The sequence below is a fragment of the Scomber japonicus genome, chromosome 19 (genome assembly GCF_027409825.1).
Source record: "Scomber japonicus isolate fScoJap1 chromosome 19, fScoJap1.pri, whole genome shotgun sequence".
Lineage (NCBI taxonomy): Eukaryota > Metazoa > Chordata > Actinopteri > Scombriformes > Scombridae > Scomber > Scomber japonicus.
Genome location: NC_070596.1, coordinates 14,377,828 through 14,402,424, shown reverse-complemented (window position 1 = coordinate 14,402,424; position 24,597 = coordinate 14,377,828). Strand labels below are relative to the sequence as shown.

At 39.2% G+C, this 24,597-nt stretch overlaps 1 protein-coding gene across 1 annotated transcript in view; it reads right to left on the bottom strand.

Annotated features, from left to right (window-relative positions):
• Window positions 1–1,347: 1,347 nt before the first annotated feature.
• nnt (nicotinamide nucleotide transhydrogenase) overlaps window positions 1,348–24,597 on the bottom strand; it is a 34,346-nt gene continuing 11,096 nt past the window's right edge. The window contains exons 10-22 of the mRNA XM_053340451.1: window positions 23,387–23,540; window positions 22,178–22,339; window positions 19,200–19,310; window positions 16,643–16,788; window positions 16,129–16,324; window positions 15,245–15,478; window positions 14,392–14,552; window positions 12,245–12,424; window positions 10,597–10,756; window positions 7,343–7,424; window positions 5,956–6,074; window positions 4,955–5,070; window positions 1,348–3,955 (exon numbers count right to left, since the gene is read on the bottom strand). Of these exons, the coding sequence (XP_053196426.1) occupies window positions 3,806–3,955; window positions 4,955–5,070; window positions 5,956–6,074; window positions 7,343–7,424; window positions 10,597–10,756; window positions 12,245–12,424; window positions 14,392–14,552; window positions 15,245–15,478; window positions 16,129–16,324; window positions 16,643–16,788; window positions 19,200–19,310; window positions 22,178–22,339; window positions 23,387–23,540 (1,971 nt within the window). The 3' untranslated portion in view covers window positions 1,348–3,805. The remainder of the gene's footprint in view (window positions 3,956–4,954; window positions 5,071–5,955; window positions 6,075–7,342; window positions 7,425–10,596; window positions 10,757–12,244; window positions 12,425–14,391; window positions 14,553–15,244; window positions 15,479–16,128; window positions 16,325–16,642; window positions 16,789–19,199; window positions 19,311–22,177; window positions 22,340–23,386; window positions 23,541–24,597) is intronic.

Here is a 24,597-nt window from a genome sequence, read left to right as displayed (position 1 = left end):
GAGAAAGTCAGTAGTTTGTGATGTGCATGGGTAGAAGAAATATGTGGGTCTTGTGAAGGTGCATAAAAGCATAAGGATAATAACTAAAGTAATAACCAAACCAAATGGGAGGAGCAGTGAGAGCAGCAGCAAAGAGGCAGAGAGAGTGCAGCAGTGATTTCAGGAAGCTGGAAACATCATGCACAGGTGTTCGGGTTTACTCCAATCATTCATCTTATTCAACAGATCAAACCTCATATGACGAAGGGGGGGGGGGGGGGGGGGGCTTATATATCCCCGTCTCTGCTGCTGAGCTATTATTATCCCCCTGAGTAAAGAGAAAAAGTAAGAGCTGATATGTGAGAACAGTCATTGATGCAAACAGCGATAAAATTGAAAATGGGCATTCACTGTCAGTGCTCATGTGACAACTGGGATGGTGCTACGTCTAGGCTACATGATGATGCAATACAACAGACCAGGGATTGCCTCCTTCCCTGAGCAGATATCAGACACAGGAACGCAGAGATAGAAGTTTTCTTAGTCGGACAAGAAGGTATTACTGTAGCCTATTTATTGTTATGATCACAGCATGTTGTGATTATTTTCTGTTCAGTGTTGAAGTTTGCTGAATTAAACAGTGACTTGCAAGAATGATGTAAAGTGTATTGGTACTGAAAGGTGCATTGGGGGTTTTAATTCTCGCATTTTAAATGAGCATTTAACTTTTTGTTTCATATGATTACATCTAGCATGTATCCAGATGAGAAAATGACAAGGAATAAAACTAGACTTCACATCCCTGAGTGTGAAAGTATAATATATAACTACTTGATGAATTAAAAAAAAACAAAACATTGAAATATTCCTCCAAATTCAAATGTCATAATTGTTTTTATTAAAGTTCATAATCATTATATAAACATTACTGTAACTGCTACAAGAAAGCTTCATAGTCTATATATGCCTACTGTGGTTCCGATTTATTTTCACTAATAAAAACATTCCACCCCACACACACACCCCTTCTGATTTTTTCAGAAATCGCACCCTGCTGTTATAGCTGAAATCCTTTGCAGTGAAGTGTTTTCATTATTTGGTCTACCCACCGTAAAACAGAACTGAGCAGATGAACTGTGTGTGCGAGTGTGCAGAAATTTTTCCCCCCTTATATTCCTTCACCTAAGTAATTGCAGCAAATATTTGAGTTTTCAACCCCCGCTGTATAAAATTGGGCTGGTAAACTTACCATCAAAGCAGAGGTGGACCTCAGGGAAAAGCTTGCAGATCAACTTGTTTACTATTGGGGAATTCAATTGCACCTTTAAAAAGTTTGTCAGGGAAGAAATGACACCTTCGGGCAACGTCTAGAGTAAATACAGGTTTATTAGGGATGAAAATGTTCCATGATAAACAAAACAGGGGAAGAAAAAAAAACATTCACAGTACATTTCATCATTTCGTCTCCCTAACATGGTGCACTGAAACATTGTACAACTTCAAAACCCCATCTGCACAAATATGATGGCTCTTTACAAAAATACACTCCTTAAGAAGAAAAAAAAAAAAGGAGGGTGAGGGTTTTACACTCTATATTGGCCTTGGAAATATAACACGATTTTCCATCTTCTCTAATTTGATCAATATTTCAAAAATGGCAATAAAAGTTACAAATATTAAGCTGACATCTCTAGCTAATAGTCTTGGCATGCAACGCTTCATGTGAGAGCAATAACTCCATATGAGTACTAATGACATCTGCAGCTCTACACTAGCACAGCGTACAGTAAACTGAGGTCTGATGGTTTAAGATGCAATGTGAACACAAAAAACTGAAGGCAATTGGCTGAATGGCTGAATTAAGGATGAAAAAATGACTGGTCCTGTGGAAAATGCAGACAGGCGTGATTGGTCAGATGACATGAAAAGCTATTGGTCATTTTATGGAGAGGTAGGACAGTTGTCATGGTCAACTTATCATCAGGTCCCAGGATGAAAACTATAGGGCAGATCAGCAGGTCTACTTCTCAAATCTGCATCCTGACTACATACAGTACATTTTTTTAAAAAGACTGAATTAGAGTGAAGAAAAATGTGTCATTGTTCCTTAAACCATGTACTAGAGAAATATCTTACTCACAAATTCACCTACTGTATCATGACCATTAAAATGTCATAGCCCAAAATTAAAACTCAATGCACTAAGTTCATGGTGTTTTTAGTATGGTGGGATCTTCTGTCCGTGATTTTTTTTCAGTGATCTTTCAACAACAAAACATATACATATTTGTGCTGTATAATATATCCAGATTGAGCATAAAAAAGGGACTTTTTGGCACAAGTTTATAGTTATGGCAAATGTTGGGCTTTAACAAAAGAAAGGACCATTGGAATTCATAAATGCTAACTTAAATGTTTTACAATCAATGTACTCTGAAATGTGGCAACAACTCACATTAAAATAACTGCATTGTTACTTTCGACTTTACATAACAGTCAGGTTAACATCTGGCCTCCCTTTAGAAACTGTAATCCTTCATTTCCCTGTAGAGCAATAATGAGGACACAAATATTGGAGTGGATGAAGGCAAATCGAGCCACATTCACTTACAAAACAAACTCTTTTACCGTAGAGGCCGAAGGCAAACACCACATGTACTGTAATATCTGAACCACACACGGTGATGGGACACACCTGGCCCCAAAAACACCATAAAATCCACTAAGCTATCAGAGCTACAAGAGTGTTTGTTTGTAGGAGTGGTATAACCTTTACTTGCATGACAAGCTCACACTCAAAGGTCACGTCCATTTGGTGTATTGCATTAAATGCTTAATAGAAGAGGTTGGAATGGATTTTGAACTGTTTTTGGATCCGAGTGTGATTGCTGCACTAGAGGCTTAGGTGAAAGTTACAAGACACACTCAAGTGAAAAGAAAAAAAGCAAAAGACATGACTAGATTTCAATACTGGTTATGGCTTCTAAAACGTGGTCACAGGCATTTTTCTAGGTTTATGATCAGTATCAGACCGCATACAAAAATCTCTCAATACAGTATAAAACTTGAACTGAACCTTACAAAAATGTTGCACTATTTTGCTTTTTTTCTTTTGACTCGTACATAAAAAAGAAGGCATTGAGAGGAAAACACACCATGTGCGACAAAAGCATTTGAGATCTATCATAGGGCACACAGATGACCTTATTTTAAGAAAAGAGAACTCTGGAGAAAAAGGGGGAGAAAACTCTTTACAGTGTGGAAAAAACCCTTAGTAGTTAGGTCTCTCATACTTTTTTTTTCTGGCGGTTCCCCTTCATTTCGGTGCTTTTTGTTCCTTATTCATTCCAATTCATCTAGAAATTTACTTTTTCCTAAAAATATCTAAGATTGTACATATCTAACATCTTAATGCATCTACATTTCAGATTGCTGTTTTATTACAATGGCATTGTCAGAATATACAGAGCACTTGGACATAGTTGACCCACCCTTCCTTTAATATCTAGGAATAAAAGAAGAAAGAGAAAGACAACCTGTATTCACGTATATTATAACAGTGGGAGCACTAACCAGAAACCAGTATCAGCATTGGTTTGGCTTCTACTGTACAAATATAGTGTTTACAAGAAATGCTGTCATTTCTTTTATTTATAGATTATAGGAGGGGTTTGCCAAAAATCTTTTTACTTAATGATCCTGAGTCACAGATGATCTTAATGCTGAGATACTACAGGTAAAACTTTGTCTAATTGTCTTCTACCTTCTTCGCTCCATGTGTGCTCAAAGTGGAATCTCCTTTTTTGGAGGAGGGGATTTAGCCACCTTACTGGCTCTGGTTTTCGCGGACCTTGGCTTGAAGGGCATCACAGGTCTTCTTGGCGTCACCTAGCAACATGGCGGTGTTGGGCTTGTAGAATATGGGGTTGTCGACAGCTGCGTATCCCACACCCAGGGAACGTTTCATCACGACCACCTAAATGGGAGGAGATGCAATCGTGCACACAAACACACGCCTGTTAGCCTCTAACTGGACGCTCAGAGATGACAGAACTGAAAAAGCAGCTTTTGGAAAGAATCTAGGGGAGCTGTAAACTGTAAAAAGCTGTAAAAAGACTGTCCCAACTTTTCTAGAGTGAGTCAGAAAATTCCCCCCATCCCTCTCTTCTTCAACGACACCTGTCCATTAACGTTGGATTAGAAATAAAGAGGAATTATTGATATTATTACTGATTTTTTTCTAACAATCTCTGTACAGATTGGAGTTCAATTTTTCAAAATGTTTTGTTGAATAAACACAATTACAAACCATGTTTTCATTTTTACTATTCTGAGTTAAAAAAGAATCATAATTATTTAGGTTGGCATGTGTTTAAGAAAGATGAGTCTAAAAGTATTGTACAATATGTAAGTCTGTGTGGGTGTGTGTTCTCACATGACTCATGGCATCACTGGAGACTGGTGAATAACTAAAAGCATGTATATCCTGAATGAGTGTCTTCGTGTGTTTTTTAATCTGTGCACCTGTGTGTACGTATGCATGACTGTGTGTGTGGTTAAAGTAGAACGTCCTCTTTGATTTCCCCAGGGGAAAGTGTGTGGAAACTAGTGGGAGTGCTGTATGAATCCCAGATCTTGGAGTGGTGCCAGCGGGATGCTCTGAATGTCGTCATTCCACAGCGACACAGTCACCACTAATGGGATCAGGATGGGACTGCACCTGGAGCTGCAACAATCTGTGTCTATGTATGAATTTGAGTATGCTTTTTTTTAATTTGTTTTTTAAAATTTTTTAACAGTTTATGGCTGTGTTGTCAAATGGGGGCCCCCCTCTATGTGTTTGGACGTCCAACATCCAGTCGTTGGGATAAAAAGCTATGCAGTTGTTGTAAAATCTTCCATTCCTTTTTTTTTTTATCTTTTTGGGCTCCAGGACAAATCTTATTATTGCACATGCATGTACCAGATGTCTCACCTGTTTAGACTTCCAGACCTCCAGCACGGGCATACCAGCAATGATAGAGTTGGGATCTTCCTGGGCTGCGGAGTTCACTGTGTCATTGGCACCAATCACCAGAACCAAGTCCGTCTCTGATTTGACACACAACAAATTCATTTGAATCCATTTTTATCTGGACTGATTTCTTTTTCAGCATTTGGCTCATAAGCGTCTGTCTCAAGCAGATTGCATTTTTAAAATTAAGTAATATATTCTTTCCCCTTCATCCAATACTTTGCTTATCAGCTCAAGTTACCAAGTTGCAATGTAGTTGTATCTTTTGGGAGTCTATGCCACTTTATTGAGTTTATCTTCAAATCAAATTACAGTGTCCGAAAGTTTTGGGAAGGATGTTGCAGCTTATTTTGTCATGCATGTGTCGTTCCCCAAAATTACAGTCTCAACAGTCATTTGAGTGCATTTAGTTATTGAATTCCAGGCACACAAAAAAACACCAAGTAAACAATATTTGATTATATGTATCCAGTTTTTGAGCCCTGGAGTTCTGGCTTACGAGGTATGCCTCACTAAGTAGGAGATGGGGCATGAAACATTTGGAGATGATGGGATCAATATTGTGAGGAAAGTCTTCAAAAACAGCTTTTTGAAAATTAAAATTGATGGGAATTATTGTAACCATATGCAACAGATTTGGCTTCTGCCACGAAACCTCAGGAACAATTAATTACTGCATGTTTCTGCAAAAAGTGGTTTCCACGTTACAGGCAAAAACAGGCAAGCAGTTGTTTTTGTGTCGCTGGCTGGCTGATAGTGAGCGTGATCTCAAACCTGTCTGAAAAATGATGGTGTCAGTGAGATACAACAGACCTTGCAACTTCTCATCACAATCCATTTTTACAAATCATATCTGCCTTTGTTGCAAACTCTCTAAAAAAAGCTGCAGCAAAATCAAAAGTATTATGTCACAATAATTCTTCATGGCAGGTATGTAAGCATATGAAAGAGATGGGTCTTACCAGGGAAGTCATCATTAATCTCTTCCATTTCCAGAACAATATCATATGGGACACCAGCTTCAGCCAACAGCACATTGAGCTGACCAGGCATACGGCCAGCGACAGGGTGAATACCAAACCTGTGTAGGGAGGGGGTGCAAGAACAAATTGTTTCAAATGCATTCATTGTTTTTTCCATTTTTGTTTTTTATTCTGTAGTCCCACGGCGATCAGCCAGTTTTCAATATTGGTGAAAAAATGAAGCAGGAGGGGTGCTTGAATGGTTTGGTGCCAGGTGTGGTACAAAGAGTTGGTAAAAGGGGGAAAGGGAACAAATAAATGGAGACAGGAAAAGGATGAGACAATAAGATGTTTTGTAGTTGAAAATATGGTTATAAAGACACACTTCCCACTGAACTCTTCGCCCGTTATATTATTTGTTGAGCGTTTGTGTATGTGGTTGTACATAGCTCTCAAACTCAATTAGCCATGTCATGTAATCAGGGTAGGAAATTAACACCAGCCACTGAATTCTGGTGGCTGGCTCGCTCTACACATCCAGCCACTTCACCATGTAACCGACCACCATTTGGAAATGTATTTTCTATTTGTTTGGTGACTTTTTTTGGGGCGGATACAGAGTGCAGATGGCCTGTCAGATCTGGGATCTATTAGCAACGGTGGCTGCCGATTGAAAAAGTCAGTTTCTGCCCTCCATGTAATTCCATACAATCTACATGCATGGGACGACAATGGAAAGAGAGAGAAGAATCAGTCTTGAACAGGGAGGAGAAAGTGCGTTGTTCTTCCAAACGACATTGTACTGTGGATTCCAAGGAAGGAAGAATGTAACGGGATGTAGTGCATTAAGATCAAGGAAGGGGAGAAGAGGGATTACACATGCAGGTATGAAGAGGAAGATGTAGAACACAGAACAGAGAAAATAGGAGGGAAAGAACTTTTCCCTTTTTTCCCCTCTTTTTCTGACCACCCACTTTCCTCTAATCAAGTACAAATGCTCTAAGTAGCAGCAGCTGCCACAGCCAGGATCAAACAACTGAGGCTGGACAATTACACAAGCTTCCGCTCTACCTAGCCCTTCCTCTCCTCTCTTTTGCATTTCCCTTTTTTCTCATTCCCTCTTCGCACACAGGTCTCTTCCTATCTGTCATCCGGGACAACATGTGACTTTTTCTTCTCTGCCTTCACTTCATGTAATTTACTCTATACTGACAATATCTTTCCACATCTAAACCTATTTAGCCACCTGTAAGAATAGCAGTTGACTGTTTATGAACATGTCCTTAACTACTTTTTTCTCAAATCACACTTGTTACTCTAGTTTCTTTCAGTTAAATTAATGTATGTTTAATGTAAATGAGTTAGTTTCATTGCTACTGTACTTTACCTGACTTTCTTGCCAGCTTCATGCAGCATTTTCACCAGCTCAGCAATGGGGTACTGTGCCTTCGCAGCACAGAGTCCATAACCTGAAAGAGATGTAGGAGTGAGCTCTTAATAAAGCCCAGTGCAGGTTACACAATGCTTTCCACACTTTACCTGTCAAAGACAAATTATTGCGATCTGAGACAAAAACCCTCATGTTGAGACATACGTCACGAGGGATTGTCTAATGGAAGCAATTCTGAGATATGTCTTAACCTCACTGTGAACTACACCAGACGCTACTGCTTTTATTGTAGCCAAAAACAAAATGTGCTTGAAGCTGCATCTTGGAGACGGGAGGAAACTGGAGGCGGAGGATCGAAGTGTCTTCTTATTTGTTTTTATTAAATATCACCATCATTCATTCAAGTTACGGAAATAGTCTTTGTCTAAATAACGTCTTGTAGTGTGAGCAGTACAGCAAGACGTAGTAGATTGCACTAGCTTTAACCGACCCAAAAATGGAGTGAAGGTGCTCAACAGCATCAACAAGGTGACATTTTTCTTTTATATTTATGTATGTATATTATCTTGGTAGCGCTATTCATTTATTCCATCTAAACTTATTCCCTCTTACTGCAGATTAGATTTTTTCCTCTTGATGTGTGTATTTGTATGACTTTAAAACTCAATAAATTCAAGACAGCAGTGTGACTGACACAAGTGACTTGATGTGGGTAGAAATCATCCTTAAACACATTTCAAACTGTTCTTATAGCAACTCCAGCAAAGTTCCACACAAGCTGTGGGAGCACTGTGCTGCAGCTGATCCTGCATGTGACCCGGCTCCCTGGCTGCCCTGCAACTGCCTGCTGGGACTTTGATATAGTTTTATGATTTTCATGAATGTGATTGCAAGAGTGGAGCGAAACAGCGCGTATGTGTGTTTCTGAGCAGGTATACTACTTAAAATTAAACACATGACCCGGCCGGCTTCAAAAGGATTACATGAAGTAAGCAATAAAGGTTCTTGATGTTGGCTCTGTGCTGAGGTCTGTTCTGAAAACTAATCAGGATTCAGCACCATTTGAGCATAAGGTCAGCAGTCCGTCACCTGGATGTAAATGGCTCTTAATGAGTCTTAAATATAAAAAGGTATAGGTGATGGACAGCTTTAATATGTATTTCAATGTTCTGCAGCTTTATTTTGTGACACTTAATAACTTGCTTTAAATTTAACATTTAGAATAATATAAAACTATGTCACTAGTAGAAAGTTTGCACAAAAAACTGTTTTGTTCTCCTTGCCTTTGAATTTATTTCATGTTTAATAATGCTCGTGTGTGATACTTGATTTTTATCACTCTGACTATCACACACACAAACACATGCCAAACGGTCCACTGGTGTTTACTAGCCTTGTCACAACAACCAGTCAGAAACTGAAACACCAATCAAAATGACATGGTTTCAAATGGAGGGCAAAAAAGAAAAACTCTACCAGAAACATGGTTGACTGTCTGCAGTTCAGTTAATGTTTTTACTCTTTTTTTTTTCCCTCCCCCGTCACAATTCTCTCATTCCTTGTGCTTCCAATATTCTCTCTGGAGTTTCTCCTATAAGAAAAACAAGTGGACCCAGACCAGGCAGAGATGGGCCAGACGAAGCCTGGAAAACACTGATGTTTATCAGGCCGAGTCTTAACCGTTTCCACAGATGTCAATCAGGCAAAGTGACTGTGACGGCTCCAATTAGGGAGAATGGTCAAAATGGAAACAAGGGGACTGACTGAAAGCCAGTGCTGGGTAACAATACCAGTCTAGAGTGAAGAAAAGAATTACACATTTGGACGCTGTGTGTTCTGACACTGATGACATCTGGGCTAGGAAAGTTTTTTAATTTTATATTGTGCTTTACATCTCATTTAGCATGAAACTTTGGACTCGGGTTTCATACAACAGTTGGAACTGCAGAGAGAAGTGTCTCTGTAAAACTGCACCCTGAACAAATCCCATTTCAACAAAGTCTAAATGCTTTAAACGCTCAAGACCAAGTGTGATTTGGGTTTTCATGTCCAAGTTTACGAGAGATCTGTGGCTCCCTAACTGACCATCAAAGCCTGAAAACCTGACTGATGTCCTTCAAATCACTCAATTAATCAGCTTACCCTAACAGCGCCTGCTCTGATTTGTTAGTACTTATTCAATCCTCATAATTGCACTGGTTTATGATGTTTTAAAATCTTTCAAATAAATGTCTGGCATTTTATTATTTGTTCTGTTGGTGGTGTGGTATTGTTTGTACTATTTTGTGAAAAGACTTCATTTCCGCTGTATTTCTCCCACTCCTTTCAACTCTAAATTTATTTGGCCTGTTTTTGATTTAAGCTAACAGACTTGTTCCTCTTTGTCTCCTATTAGTCTCACAAATGTTAAAAAAAATAGATGGTAAATCTACATTCGATGTACTTTCATGGATCACTTCTTTCTCACTTGTATTCATTGTTTAAATCACATGACCACTTTTATCTAGCAATTCTTGGAAATAGCAGTGGTTTCCTCTGGAGGGTTTTGTATGTAGGCACTAAGCAGTCTGACTGGAATCACCAATTTGCAGGCTGGATGCTTTTAGTCTATGTTTACGTGTACCCACGTGAGTAAAACAACTTTTTGGAACAGTGACTAGTTTGCAACAGTCTGGTGAGAGGAACAAAATGTCACTGGGCCACTTGATGATGACTTTAGGGCAGCTCCAAGGACCCGTGTGTAATGGTCCAGCTGGGAGGTTCAGACACATATTTAGAGTCAAATATTGAAAACATGTGAAAATAAGAAAACCATGTAGCTGGAACAAAGGCTGGACCCCACACCCTAACCCCTGAAAAGGTAACTAGAAGCCAGTTTTGAACGTAGTATTTGAATTGTCAACAAAAACCCAGCATACCCTCATTCCATCTTATTTTCCCTTGACCTTGCATATATACGCTGCACTGTAGAATGTCTATTTACCGGGGACTGACGACCACACAGAGACCAGAGTGTGTGTGTGTGTGTGTGTGTGTGTGTGTGGCCACTCTACCATGACTTGTCAATTAGCCTAGCAAAATGGTGATGTAACATGGGTCAAGAAGAGGTTAAATAAACAGAACACACACTTTGCTAATGCCGAAGAAAAAAAAAGTGACTGGCAAAGTCAAAGTACCATGTTTTTCCACTCACGCACAAGGCCTCTGAATTGTGTGCAGTGTGTGTATGTGTGTATGTGTGTGTATTTTACCTGGAGTGATGATGATATTATTCGCGTCTTTAATCATGTCAACGGTCTGATCCACGTTGACCTCTGTGTGTGTGCCAACGATCTCCATGGGCTTTCCTGTACCGGTGGAAGACGTGCCATAGCCTCCCAGGATCACATTAGCCAGAGAACGATTCATGGCCTAAGAGAGGAGTAAACTATTTTAGACTTTCATTTTTATGACCAAACACTTGTCAACTGCATAGCTGGATCTATAACCTGACGTGCCAGATGGTTTGTTACACAGAACCGTCTGAGAAGTCATACATGGAAAAGGGCAGGCATTTTCAAAAAATACTTGGCAGGTGGATGAACTGGATGAACCATCTGTCCAGCACTGTCTTAGCCTGTGAAGGAGCTGGATTTGCAGTGCTGATTGGTCAGAACTGACTGATGATGAATTCTCACATGATAACGTGACCTCATGAATCCAGGTGCTTCACAAGGTAACAGGATCTATGCAGGCAGGCATTGTAGGCACATGCTCAGAGCCTCATTGCCACTAGGGGGCCCAGACAGGGGCATAAAGAACACCAATTGTCTAGATTAAATAGGCTAATGTTCAACATATATTTTAAAATATTTACAAAAATTTAAAAATATGGTCTTATACTTTATTTCAATGATTATATTTATTTATTTTATTTATTTATACACAGAACCAACATGCAGCAAAAAGTATTTCCGGTTTAGTGGAGGTCATTTTCCTATGTTAGCAGTAGCAACATATAGGCTAGTAGCTTTTCAGTATGCTTTTAGATGCAGCAAAGTGCAAGAGAAAAAAGGGAGAAATGAAGAGGGAGAAAGAAAACGATTGAGAGGGGCTTTACACAAGTTTACCTGGAGCCCTGCAGTTTCAAAGACCACAAGCCAGCCTCAATTAACGACTGCTGCAAGAGTCAAGACCCTCCGTACCTGAAGCCTTAGCGGCAGAGGCAGGTGATTTTAGCTCCAACATTGCATTAGCAGTAGAGCAGCAGCTGGTTGCAATTTTGACAGATACAGATGAGGACAATGCATCACCTACAACATCAAGATCACAGGACAAGACTAGGGCGTTACAATACGCCAGAAAACGTATCACTGAGAAAATATGAAAAATAAAAAAAACTGAGCATCTTTGCCATGCTGGCAACTGAGAATGGATTTATGACCTCCCTAAATTTTGATAGCATCAGAAGACTTCACCTCATTGAAAGTCAGGACAAAACATCTGTAAATGTAGATTTTCCATTTAAATGTCTAAATCTGAAGAAATAAAGGTACATATTAAAATCGAATGTAAAATGCATGTAATAAAATGTATAATAACTAACTAACTAAACTAATGACCATAATAATCATGTGGCAGTTAAAAGTCATATTGTTTCTTCACCAAATATAAAAAATGAATGTGCAGGGCCCCCGAAAAATACAGTCTGCCTATCATAATCTACCCATTTAATCCAGCTCTGGTGACCTGAGATTTCATTCTGAGCTGGGACCCGTGAGTCTTGCCATTATGGTAAAGTTAGAGTCCCTCCTGGTGGAGAGCAGAGGAACAACCACATGACAAGTATTTGCTGTTGATTTACAAAAACTTTATCATTTCAAACTATTCGTCCTAAAACTGAGAATGTGTGCCACTCACCACACACATGATGTATGACAGAATGGCTCCAGATGACCCGATGAGAGCCCCAACGATGGTCAGCAGGTTGTTGTTGAGCAGGAAGCCTTCAGCACACAGGGCCCAGCCTGAGTAGCTGTTCAGTACGGTGATGACCACTGGCATGTCAGCACCTCCAATAGCTGCTGTCAAGGTTACACCCTAAAGGAGAGGAGTGGGAAAACAGAAGAGGGGTTTAATAAAGCACTGCCTGCTGTAATCAGAGTAGACAGATAAATATCTAATGGCTCTGTATCTATCTATTGCTCAACTTTGGTTTAAGTTCAAATCATTTCTCCTCCACAAGAGGAAAAGAAACAGCCTTTCTAGCACCAGAAACATTTTTTACAATCAAATTCACCTGTTCCCCATCCGTCCATTATCTGTGCACTTTTTGTTTAACAAGGTCCAACTATTGTTACCAAAGCAGCCGTATGATTCAGTGTAAGCTTAACTGTCTGGAGGTGCACATCAAAGATTGTTCTCAGTGATATATTATGGGATTATTTTTAGGAACTTTGAAGGGAATTGAAGGGCTGACAGACACACGAACCAAGACGGTGCAGTAGATGATACATTATAGTGTACTTTAAAGACTGATTGGTGATCACAAACAGCTATTCAAAACATGTTCACATAAAACAAATTATATCCATCTAACGACTCAAGGGACGGTCTGATTCATTTTTCTGGGACGGAGTCCAGCTGCTGATTTTCTAACAGCACATGTAAATATGCAAAGCAGTCAAACACAAAAACTCAACAGCAGAGTCTATCAAGGCCAATCAAAACATTCTGTAACAGCAATTTTATACATGTTATGGATGTATAGAATAGTGTACTATATATCTAATCACTATCACCATTGAGTTGATTAAAAAAGATGATCAGTGGTTAGTTGTTGTGTGCAATATTAGGAATTTTTGACAAATTGTTCTTTGTGAATTTACTTAAAATGTGTTGCTTCATTCAAATATTTTGTATCGATGATAATTAACAAATGTCAGATTTAAATACAGACGAAAATGTACAAAATGTAAAGCTAAAATTTCCAAAGCCCTCCCTCAACTCAAAAATGTGTTCCTAATTATTACTGCACCTGATCTTCACTGTGGAGAATAATGAATATGCAGAGTTTGACACTAAAAAAGTTTTAGACTTTCATCTGCTGAAGAAAGAAAATGTCTCTGTGATTGCCTTAAATTTGAGTTTAATTTGAGTGTACCTATGAGCATGATTTGTGACATCACAACTTGTTTTTCAAGCTAACATGGTCCAGTATGCAACTTACACAAGTTTGATGTGGAAACATAAAGCCTTCAGTGCACAGATGGAGATGAACTTTTGAAATTAAATACATTTGTATATATCTATAGAGTCCTTAACCCTTTTTTAAGTGGGATAAGGAGCATATGTCATTTTAAGGATTTGAACAAAATAACTTTTTTGGAAAAAATGACATCAGCTACAAATTATTATTAAAAGCATAGTATTATATATACACATCTTAAAACATGTCTGGAGGGGATCTTTAATAACTACGCTAGGTAGAATAAAATATTTGTAGAGATCAACAGTGACTGGAGCTGCTGTTTGTTTTCCACTATTTCCACTCATCCAACAGGTGACAAATTCTGTGGCACATTTTCAAGCATTTAAGCATGACTTAATAACAGTGGTGCCCGACATAATGAGTCAAATACGAGCAGGATGTTGGAAGTTTTAAGTCAAGCCTGTTTGCCACTTTGGTTGCCAGACTATTAACATGTTTCTACTGAACTCTGACTGAAAATCATTTCTGGGCACCTACTGTTTCCTGCAAACCTGTTTAATACCTTTTTTTTGTTTTTTGTTTTAGCAAATCCCTGCTGCTGTCTCTTTTCTCGCATGTTACATTATAATGTTTCCAGCATAGACTTTTCATGACCCTTTTATGCCTTTTTCTTCTTCTGATGTTTAGTGAAGTCTCTCAACTATATTCTCACATGTTCAGTCTGTCAGGTTGTAAGAAAAATTCCAATCTGCAACGTTTAAGTGCAGATTTTTCTCTAAAACAGCTTCACTTTGTGAAAACCAGACCCTAGAAGTGTACACACACGTACACACACACACACACACACAAGCCGTACCATGACAGCAGAGAGAGCAGAGACAGACCCCAGACAGGTGATGCCTGTGGTGTAACTTGGGTCCAACATGTAGGGAATCATCATCCCAACACTCGCGGCCATAAGACTGGCATTCAGAGCGTGACGACCAGGGAGCATCAAGGGAGCACTGCTCAGAACACCTGCAGGGAGAGAAGAAAAGCAAAGAGAAAATAATGTTAGTCAGGAATAACATACCACCACTAATAACTGCAAACAAACATCTACATTTAGTTATCATTCAGCTGTGAACATGACACTGAAAGGCAAAAATGATGACAGGAGATTTCAACATTATAAAAGCTCTTATATGTGAAGCATTCATCATATTTCTCCTTCAGCAGCAAACCCCTTGAGACTCGTGATCAACTGAATGTCATGTTCATGCATAAGTTGTCCTTATGAAACACCCGCAGCCAGCATAGCACGGCTGCTAGGACTGGTGCCAGTACGTGAACCTGATGAACTCCCCCCCCCCCCCCCCCCCCCCTCTCTTCACAGCAGGCAGCTCTGAGTATGAAGCATTAGACTTTTCCTTGTTGACAACTATAGAATGGCCAAGCTGACACATCATCTGTTCTAATCTAAATTTAAATTTAAAAATGTACTATTAATCTTATTATGAGGGTGTTCATTCACATTAGTAAACAGGACAATATCTTCTTTATATAACCAATGACATGTACAGCTAACTTAACTGGTGGTTTTGAACTACACAATATTCTCTCAATTTGATATTAATCTAACCATCTTTCTGATGGTTAAAAAAACAAAAAAAAATCCCCCAAAAGATGCCACTCTCTCGTCTGTGGATTGTCTGTGGTGCTTTTCTCACCCTGCAGTTTGCCATATGCCACCAAAGAGCCGCTGAACGTGATTCCACCGATGTAGGTGCCGAGGTACGCCACTATCTTGGTGAGGTTGGCAGCAGGGTCTGTGGCGAAGTGAGGGTACTCAATCATGTACTCAGCCACACAGGTTAGCACTGCGGCCAGCCCCACCAAGCTGTGGAAGGCAGCTACCAGCTGGGGTAAGTCGGTGATCTGGATCCTCTTAGCAATGGTCAGGCCTTAAGAAAGAAGGAAAGATAATAAATAAATGAATAATTAGATAGATAACTACACTAGACCTCAAAGACCCACACACAAAAAACACGAGCAAAATCACAAGCATGTGCACACACACTCAGACCACTGCTGGGAAGTGGGTCCATCTGAGGAACCAGGTGTTGCTGATGAGGCCTGTTTGGGGAAATTCCATGTTTGTGAGTGAGACTGCACTTTGTGTATGTGTGTGTTTGTGTTTGTACGTGTCCTGCAGGAAGTCTTGTATCTTTCCTGTATCTGGGAAAGAGCATTATTGTCTGTGTGGACAGTTTAGTCTAGGATTCAGCTTAGTTACTGGAACAATTAGCATTTAAATGATTACACTATCTTGAGTGAGCAAGAGAAAGTGAGTAATGCATGATGCTGACCATTTTGACAGACCCCCTGTCTGGCAGGGAATTAGTCATGTTGTGTTTGATGTAAACATCACAGAGAATCTCGGCACTCAGCACACCTGCTGCTTAATCTGTCCAAGCTTGGAATACATGCACACACACAGCGCAAAGCACCGAAATAATTTACGCAGTTAAGAGAACTTCCATCTTCTACAATACAACTCGGCAATTTTTAGAGCTGGCTTCTCCTTCTTTGACATAAATCCACCGTGACTCACCAGCAGTGCCGCCTACAGCCATGGCTGCACTCATCTGTGCCAGGAGCTCAGGACTTGGTTTGAGGGCACCCAGAGTGGCAGCGATCCCCCCAGCAACTCCAATCATACCCAAAGTATTACCCAGACGGGCTGTGGACTGGTTGGAAAGGCCAGCCAGTGCGCCGACACAGCACATCCCTGAACCCAAGTACATCATCTGGTGAGAGAAAGAGACAAAAGCAGAAAAAGTGGTTATAGACAAGATTGAAGAACCACAGGATGAGAAAAAAGGCTGAGGTGATTTACTTGGAAGGTCTTGTACAACATCTGGGCAAACAAAGAATACACATGGAGGATGATTAGCGTACCTTTATATGGTCATGAGCTGCATCAATTAGCTGAGTAAATGATTAGATGACTGACAGAAAATTAAGCGCAGACTATTTTGCTAATTGATTAATCATATTGAGACTTTTTCTTTTAAGAAAAAAACTCATATTTAATAAACCAAAGCTAAACTGAATATCTCTCACACCTGTTCAATGTTGTATCCAGACTGCAGAGCAGCACCGTATCCTCCGACGAAGACACCGGTAGGAAGCAGATAGAGGTAGCTGTACTCTGGAGGATCAGTGGGACGCTTGAACATGTCCAACATCTTCTTAGTCACCAGGAAACCACCTGGATGAGAGAAAGAGAAAGTATGAGTTAAATGGCACAAAATCAGGTTTAAAAAGAGCTGCACAGCTCAAAAGGTGCAGCAGGACAGAAAAAAACAAATCAGAAAGTAAAAAAGCAAGATGCCAAAAGAAAAGAGTTAGGGAGCTGAAGTAGGGATGTAGAGGCACTTGGAGTTCATAAAAAAGTATCTATTGTAGACAACAGGTGTTTTTAAGTCATTGGCTGAAAACTGTTGCCAAGCCCAATAACAAATGTTATGAATTTAACGAGTCTACTTTATGTCAGTGTAAATATTTCAAGTAGGAAACCTCAAAAGTGTCAAACCGGACCAGACAGTGTCTCATTGCTTTACAGGGAGAGATCACATTACCGTGTGCATGTCTCCCTTTTTCCCTCTGGCATGATTGTAGCCACGTGCACACACATGCGCCCATACACCCAAAAGGTGAATCAGAGGCTAGCACCTGTTTCTCTCCAGTTCATGTAATTTTAGTCCTCGACTGTCCGACTTAAAACATGTAAGAATAATCTGTCTACTATTATTTCAGACCAATCTGAGTCAATATATTCATATGGAGGAATGTTCATGTATTGAAACACTGCAGAGTCAGTATCCACTCATTTCTTCTTGGTTATTTTATCCCCAAAATGATTCTGCTGGCAGTGGATTTAGAAAAACTGCAAGCAAATTGGCAACAGTGTCCGGAAAAGTCTGAAATCACAACTAGTCATCCATTTTTGCAGTCAAAAATAATGTCATTTTGAAATATGTTGTTAATACATTTGTTTTTTCAGTTGAAAGGAGGAATATAGTCTTTGCTGTCAAATGTGAGGCTGAGGCAGGCTGAGCTCTGGAAGAGAAACAAAGTAAACAAACCTGCATTGCTAACTTGTGTCTGTACATTATATTCATATTAATTCATTATTTATTACTTTTTTACTCATTAGTAAGGGTGGTGGGGTAAGTATGAGGATATGGAAAACTATAACAACAATGTACACTTGTTGTTATAGAATGATGTATTACACTGTGTATGTGTGGTCTATTTCTTTTAACTGTTATACATTCACCTGTGGATACACTGCAAATTCAACAACAAAAAAGGAAAAACTTATAACCAAGGACACACAATGTTCATCAGTGAACAATAATGATCAAATTACACTAAACTAAACTCATCTAACTGATGTTGACATTTGTTGATAAGTTTTTCAGCTGTTCAATGTGCTACAGCTGATTGCCTGATTCATTCCCAACCCTGCAAACTGGCATCAGCAGAGCACACAATGGTTGTTTGGTTGGTAGCTAGTTCAGCAAGCTAATGAAAAAAACAGGAAGTGTCTTTGTTGATAAGGGGGTAATTTCACTACAACACTAAAGTGGACCAAAGCTTGTGGAAATGAGGGGCCTTTTGCAATAACAGGGAAAATAGTAATCTAATAAGACCTGGTAGCACAGATTGACCTTCAGATACAGACGAGAACATATTCAGCAGGTCCAGGTGTTTTCTCACACATGCCCACATCTGATGACTGTGGAGATGCAGAGGGAACGAGAAGCTACGTCCATGGACTTGTTCCTCAAAACAGACACACAAGCTCAAAAATGTCAGTCTGTCTGTTTTATTGGAGCTAAATTTCACTATTGTGCTTCGTTCCTTTCCATGGAATGTTTTTTTTTCTGTTCCCAGGGGTTTATGGGTAATGTGGTAAGCCACTTAGAAATGTGCGTGTGGAACCGAACCCATGGAGAACATCAAAAAATAAAATGAAGCAACAGGCAAGGAACTAGGTATTTCTATAAAGGCTGTGGTGTTTTAGCATGCTTTCATTAAGGGGTCTAAAACACTAGAAAGTGAAGCCACGGAGCCCAGGGGGCCCAGGATTTGTGGTGGTCTCACCATGAACTTCAACCCTAATAGTCTTCTGCAGATCTCACACACAATCCTCAAAGAAGCGTGGGTGCCTTTTTTTTTAACAAACAGGCAGAACTGATCTCTAATGTGAGTTAACTATTCATTCGCGTGCAGAAAAGTCTCCCCAGGTGTCTAGCTGTGAGTTCGAGATATTCAAACTAATTCATCGCTCATCCCTGAAGGAACACGCCGTTTCCCCTGGACCATTAGAGTGATATTAGAGTGATGAGTATCATAATGACTCCAGGAACACTTCGTCATTATAATGGGAATTATTAAGGGTAATAGCAGAAATGAATGTGTGTGTGGTCCAAGTCAGAGCCACATACGCTGGTCAGAGCAGAGAGGGCAGCTGCAAAACTTGGGTCAGAGGCATGTTATTGTACAATCAATATAAAACACTTCAATCTTCAGCCTCCGTTGATATTTTGTTGGCTACAGGTTGCTGTAACTGGCAGGGATGACTATGAGGTGTCTGTGTGCGGGGTGACTCACCAGCGATGTTGACTGAGGAGATGAAGGCGGCGAGCACAGCCAGTGTCTCAGCGGTAGTTGTCGGGGTGTAGCCGCCTCCCATCAGGGACAGACCACCCACAGCCGTCAGACCTGCAGAACGCGGCAAATTTAGTATTCATCAATCTACAATTTCATAATAGTTTTGGTGACGACGTCAAAAAGAAGAAGAAGAAAAAAAAAAGAACAAGATCACAACAGAACATTAATTCAGTCATTTGAAAAGTTAATTTTACACTGATTAGAAGCTCAATAAGCACATCTAAAAAGACATTTTACAATTACGTTCTTAACCACAGAATGCTTCGCCTCCCAGATTGGTAAGAGAAAGAAAGAAGATTTAGAGATAGACAGAAATAGAGAGAGAAAGAAAAGGTTTGTGCATGTTTACCACAAGAGGCTCAGGAATCCTTGATAACATCAGTCCTCTAATGACTTACAGGCAGTAAGATGCAATACACAGCACCCTGGGAGCCTTCCTTCACACGGACATGTGTTTTTGTACAATTTAGGCTGACTAGCAGGTATAGAGTTTGTGTGTATGTGTGTATGTGTGCGTGTGTGCGTGTTTGTGCTTGAAGTCAATAGTTTTAGATTGGATTTTCAAATAAGGCACACGTGAAGTATGACCTTCTCTCACTAATCTGCTTTTCTTCCCCAACAAAAGACAAACTTTATAATCATGTGTGTATATCTGCTCCTAAACAAAGCATGTTTCAAAGGCTGCCAAACAATGTTTTAGAGAAAAGTCCCTGTAATCAATTCACAACTTACGCTACACACGAGCTAGGTTACATTTTCCACTGTAACAAAATAGACGACTGCAGCAGGAAATGTGCAACTTCACTGTAACAAGTATGTAAGACGACATCATTAATTGTGGATAATAATTGATAAAACGTATTTTCATTATGAACAATGTCATTATGAATTTAACTTTTATGTCATATTAATCATATTAAACATCACATAATCATATTGTGTGTTAATAGTAAAAAGTCCTGAATTAAAGACCATTAGAATATGATGAGTCAAATCTGCAGGAACTATTAAAACTAAGATGAAGGTCTTTTGGGGTTCTAATAATGAACTGTTGCCAAACATATAAAAATCACTGAATAGACAATAATGCATGTGCAGTGACACACATAGTATATATGTGGAGAACTGCTGTGGACTCTTTGGAAATGCTGTTTATGAGCACTGCACTATGTGTGTTCATTAAACTGCTTGAACTAAGAATTGAGCTTCATCCTACTTTGTTCTCCTCCAACCTCCTGAAGAAAACCCCCTAACAATAATCAACTGTTCATTTCCTTGAAATGTAAGAGACATAAAATAGACTCATAAAGAATACTGGGTTTAAACGAGGAAAGCATTAAATTATGACTGATACATACTTAATATTTTATATATCCCCATCCAGTAAAAATCTGGTTTTACTTTATTATACTAGGAACCATCACACTCCTAATACAGAGACCTTATTGTGCCCAACCTCACTTAATACTGATAAGTGGACATTTTAAACCAAGTTATAGTATCAAAGATACATACACATATACACACATACATACATACATACACACACACACACACACACACACACACACACACACACACACACACACATATATGCACGCACACAGACTGGGTGGGCCTTTAGGTGCAGTGTGACTGTGATTCAGTGCTCTCAAGTAGATTAAAGGGTTTTCTATCAGACACCGGATATTAAGATATGCCTCAATGAGCCACTGGATATGGAAGTAGTGTCAGAAGAATTTAAGATGACCCAATGGTCACATTCACTACTGGTTGTAAAACGAATCTCCCCATGAAGAATATAACTTTCAAACCCGAAATTCCAAGAAGATTCCCTAATGTCTGTGACTGATTGTGTGTGTCTTTATGACGCCTGGCATAACAACAATGTAATTCTGCTGTTCTCACTGTTTCCATAACCGCAGTCAGTCAGTGACAAAAAAAAGAAAAAAGAAAGTAATAGAGCCATGCCAAATATAAAAGGGAAAAATACCTGGACTGGGAGGAAAGAGGGATGGAGGGCAGAAAGAGGGGGAGATGACAAGGAAAACCTGCAAATGAACTTTAATGTGGTTCATATGTGGTATTAATGTAACTATTTAATTTGTGGGAACATGTGCCTTTTAGAGTATAAAAAATGTTAATTTAATGATGGATTTATTTAACATTTTATTAACATGACAAACTTGAAGGTCATGAATTTTAAAAAAAAAAGAAAATAAGGTAGAAACCCAGTGGAATAAGTAAGACATGTGAAGAGGGGAATGTAAAAAAAAAAAGAAAAAAGGAGGGGGTATAGCTGTCACTAATAAAGTTTTAAAACTGTCCACCTTTGTTCCCACCTGGGCTCCACAACTGAGCTCAGATGTCTGGCTGTGTGCACGACTAAATGAGCAAAAGACCACCCTGGCCCCCAAAGATCACCGACGATGTGTTACTTCCTACCAGAGTGTGACTCTCAAGAGTGATCAAGGTCGTGAGAACACACACGCACTTATGGTACCTCTCTAACCTCTTAACCCCCTTGTGTTAAGTGGCAGCCAACAATAAGGACACTATTTTTTTTCTTTGGACTGCTGAAAGGTCATGTGACAAACCTGATCTTCGTGCTAGGTCTTTTTATATATGTCATTTCAAGTGCTGATGTATTAAAAGTTACTTACCATTATATTTATTGTTATGAAAATAAATATGGCCATTTATCTAAATGTAGATTTTAGATCATAACTACCCTGAGGTTGTATAAGTGGTAACAGTGTAATGGATTGCATTAAATTGAAAGGTGTTCCTGATATTTTGCCCACTCCTCTTTTACTTACAGCAGGTCTCCCAATCATTTATGTGCATTCGTATAAAAAAAAAAAAAAAAATGTAAAATGATTTCACTAAATGGAAGACACAACACCACAAACACTAACCTGAGATGGCGTTGGTGACAGACATGAGTGGAGAGTGCAGAGCAGGAGTGACGCCCCACACAGTGTGGTATCCCACAATGCCTGCCAGGCCAAAGGTGGTGACCATCTGGGTGAAGGCGGCATTAGGAGCTGACAGACCCAGACCCAACAGAGTGGTGAAACCTGGCACAAAGAGAGACAATGTTAAAAGGAAAAAGAAAAAAGAGAGACTGTGGCAAATACAAAATTGTTTCTACGGTATATCTAATTGATATGATTAACATTTTGTATACAGTGTATTTGCCACCAGACACTGTATAGTGAAATAGTTCCCAACCCCCTTTGGCTTATATATAACCCCATGATACAAAGACTGGAAGTGGTCTTGCACCTCCTTGTCCAAGGTTGAATATGTTCATGAGTTATGAGCATGGAGAGAGATTTCACCCTCTCACATTGTTTCATTTGAACCATTTTAGAGGCCTGAAAACTATCCAATATTTCACAAAGACTGGATAAAAGTCAGACATAATATAAGTTGCAGTGTAGCAGATTTGATTTCCCTAATAAACCATGACCATCCATGATGTCCTTATTTTCTGTTACTTCAACAGACCTGCATCGTTATAAATCAGACAGCCATTTGTCTGGTTATATTCGCAAGACTGTTGTCTAACAGTTATAGCAAAAAAGATTGTCTATTCCCATGACAACTGGTATAAAATGATCTAAATAAATACATTACATGCCAAGCTAATAAGCACATCAGCACTGTCAAGGAATTCCTGGAGGGGCACATTTACAATAAAAGTAGCTGCACGGAAGTGTTCTCGCGCACCTCAACAATGTGTGATTCACATAAACTGCATGTGGCGCACTTACACAGAGCGCTATGTGGCACCATGGGAACCGCTCGCTACAGCACTACTTCAAACAAACACTCAGCATGACACTGTTTTTACAATGCACACTTCCTGACACTAACAGGGTGTCTATGTGTGTGTGTACGGGCTTGTAATCTGCCTCTGTCACTTCTCGCCTCCTGTGCACATTCCAGCAGTGACCTAAAGAGCTGATTATTATCCTTCACCTTAAGCCTCCCTAAAGATCCGATGAGGACAATTAACAGAATAGACTTGAATGAGCACTTTTGTCAAATATGGCACACTCTTGACTTCTCTAATTAACTAGAAAATATCTCAATTTCAGGACACATTTGTGACAACTGACCTCCAGTGTACATGGTAGCAGTGGTGAGTGTAGCATTGAAGGGTGAGACATGTGACGCCTTCTCTGCTGCCAGTTCTTTGACAGACTTGGTTTTAGGAGGAGCGGAGGTAGGCAAGTTGTTAGGCTGAGGAGCGGGGAACAGGTTGTTTCCATCCTGGAGATGACAATAAATAGAGAATAGTACAATGTAAAAGAGAAACATTGGAAATATATATATATATATATATATATATATATATATATATATATATATATCCTAACTGCCAGCATATTATTTGCTCTGCTTGAAGATATCTACATGTGATTGAGAAGAGAGGAAAGGTCACAAAAAGTGGTGGCAATAAGGGTAATTGTTATGACATTTATTAAGAGCTGATTTGATCTTTGCTGTTTTTCCCCCTGATGGCCTCCAGTGACCTTTGCTACACTCGTAAATCTATGTAACATTAGACCATGCTGTCAAGATCAAAGTAAGTAAACTAATGATCAGCAGGTAGGGTAAGTAATATCTGCATTTCAGCATCATTTGTAAGATTTGCAACCTTTATTGTGATCAGATATGGGTAAAATACATCTGCAATCTATTTGTTCAGTTAAACAAATGAATACAGATTTCCTGAGATTGATTACAGCAAAAACAGATAATTACACTAAATAGAATAATGATCTATGACGGACAAGGGGGTTTTAAGGCTGATTATGATATATTTGAGAGATTTTAAAAAGTATGTCTGCCAGTGTTTTTTTGTTTTTTTTTACTTTAGCACATATTTGATGATGATCCCTAAATGGTATTAAAATGTGGTTATTTCAGAACTGAAACCAAAACCTGTTCAGAGCCTGACATTTTACAGATTAAAATAAACAACACTGTTTCTAAATCACTGCACAAAGAGCCTTTCTATGCCGAAAAGTGAAAAGTCATCTTAATATGTGCACACATACTTAAAAGGCACAAACAAGGCATGGGCTTGCATCTGAAGATGTAATCTTAAATCTGTGATTTTTTGACTGAAATTATAAATATATATATATATATATATATATATATATATATATATATATATATATATATATATACACATATATATATATACATATACATACACAGACCTTCATGTAGAGCTGTACTGAGCTCCAGACAATGAATTGTGTGACACATGGACACAGTATGTTTAAATTATGATGACATGACAATAAACCCTTGATTT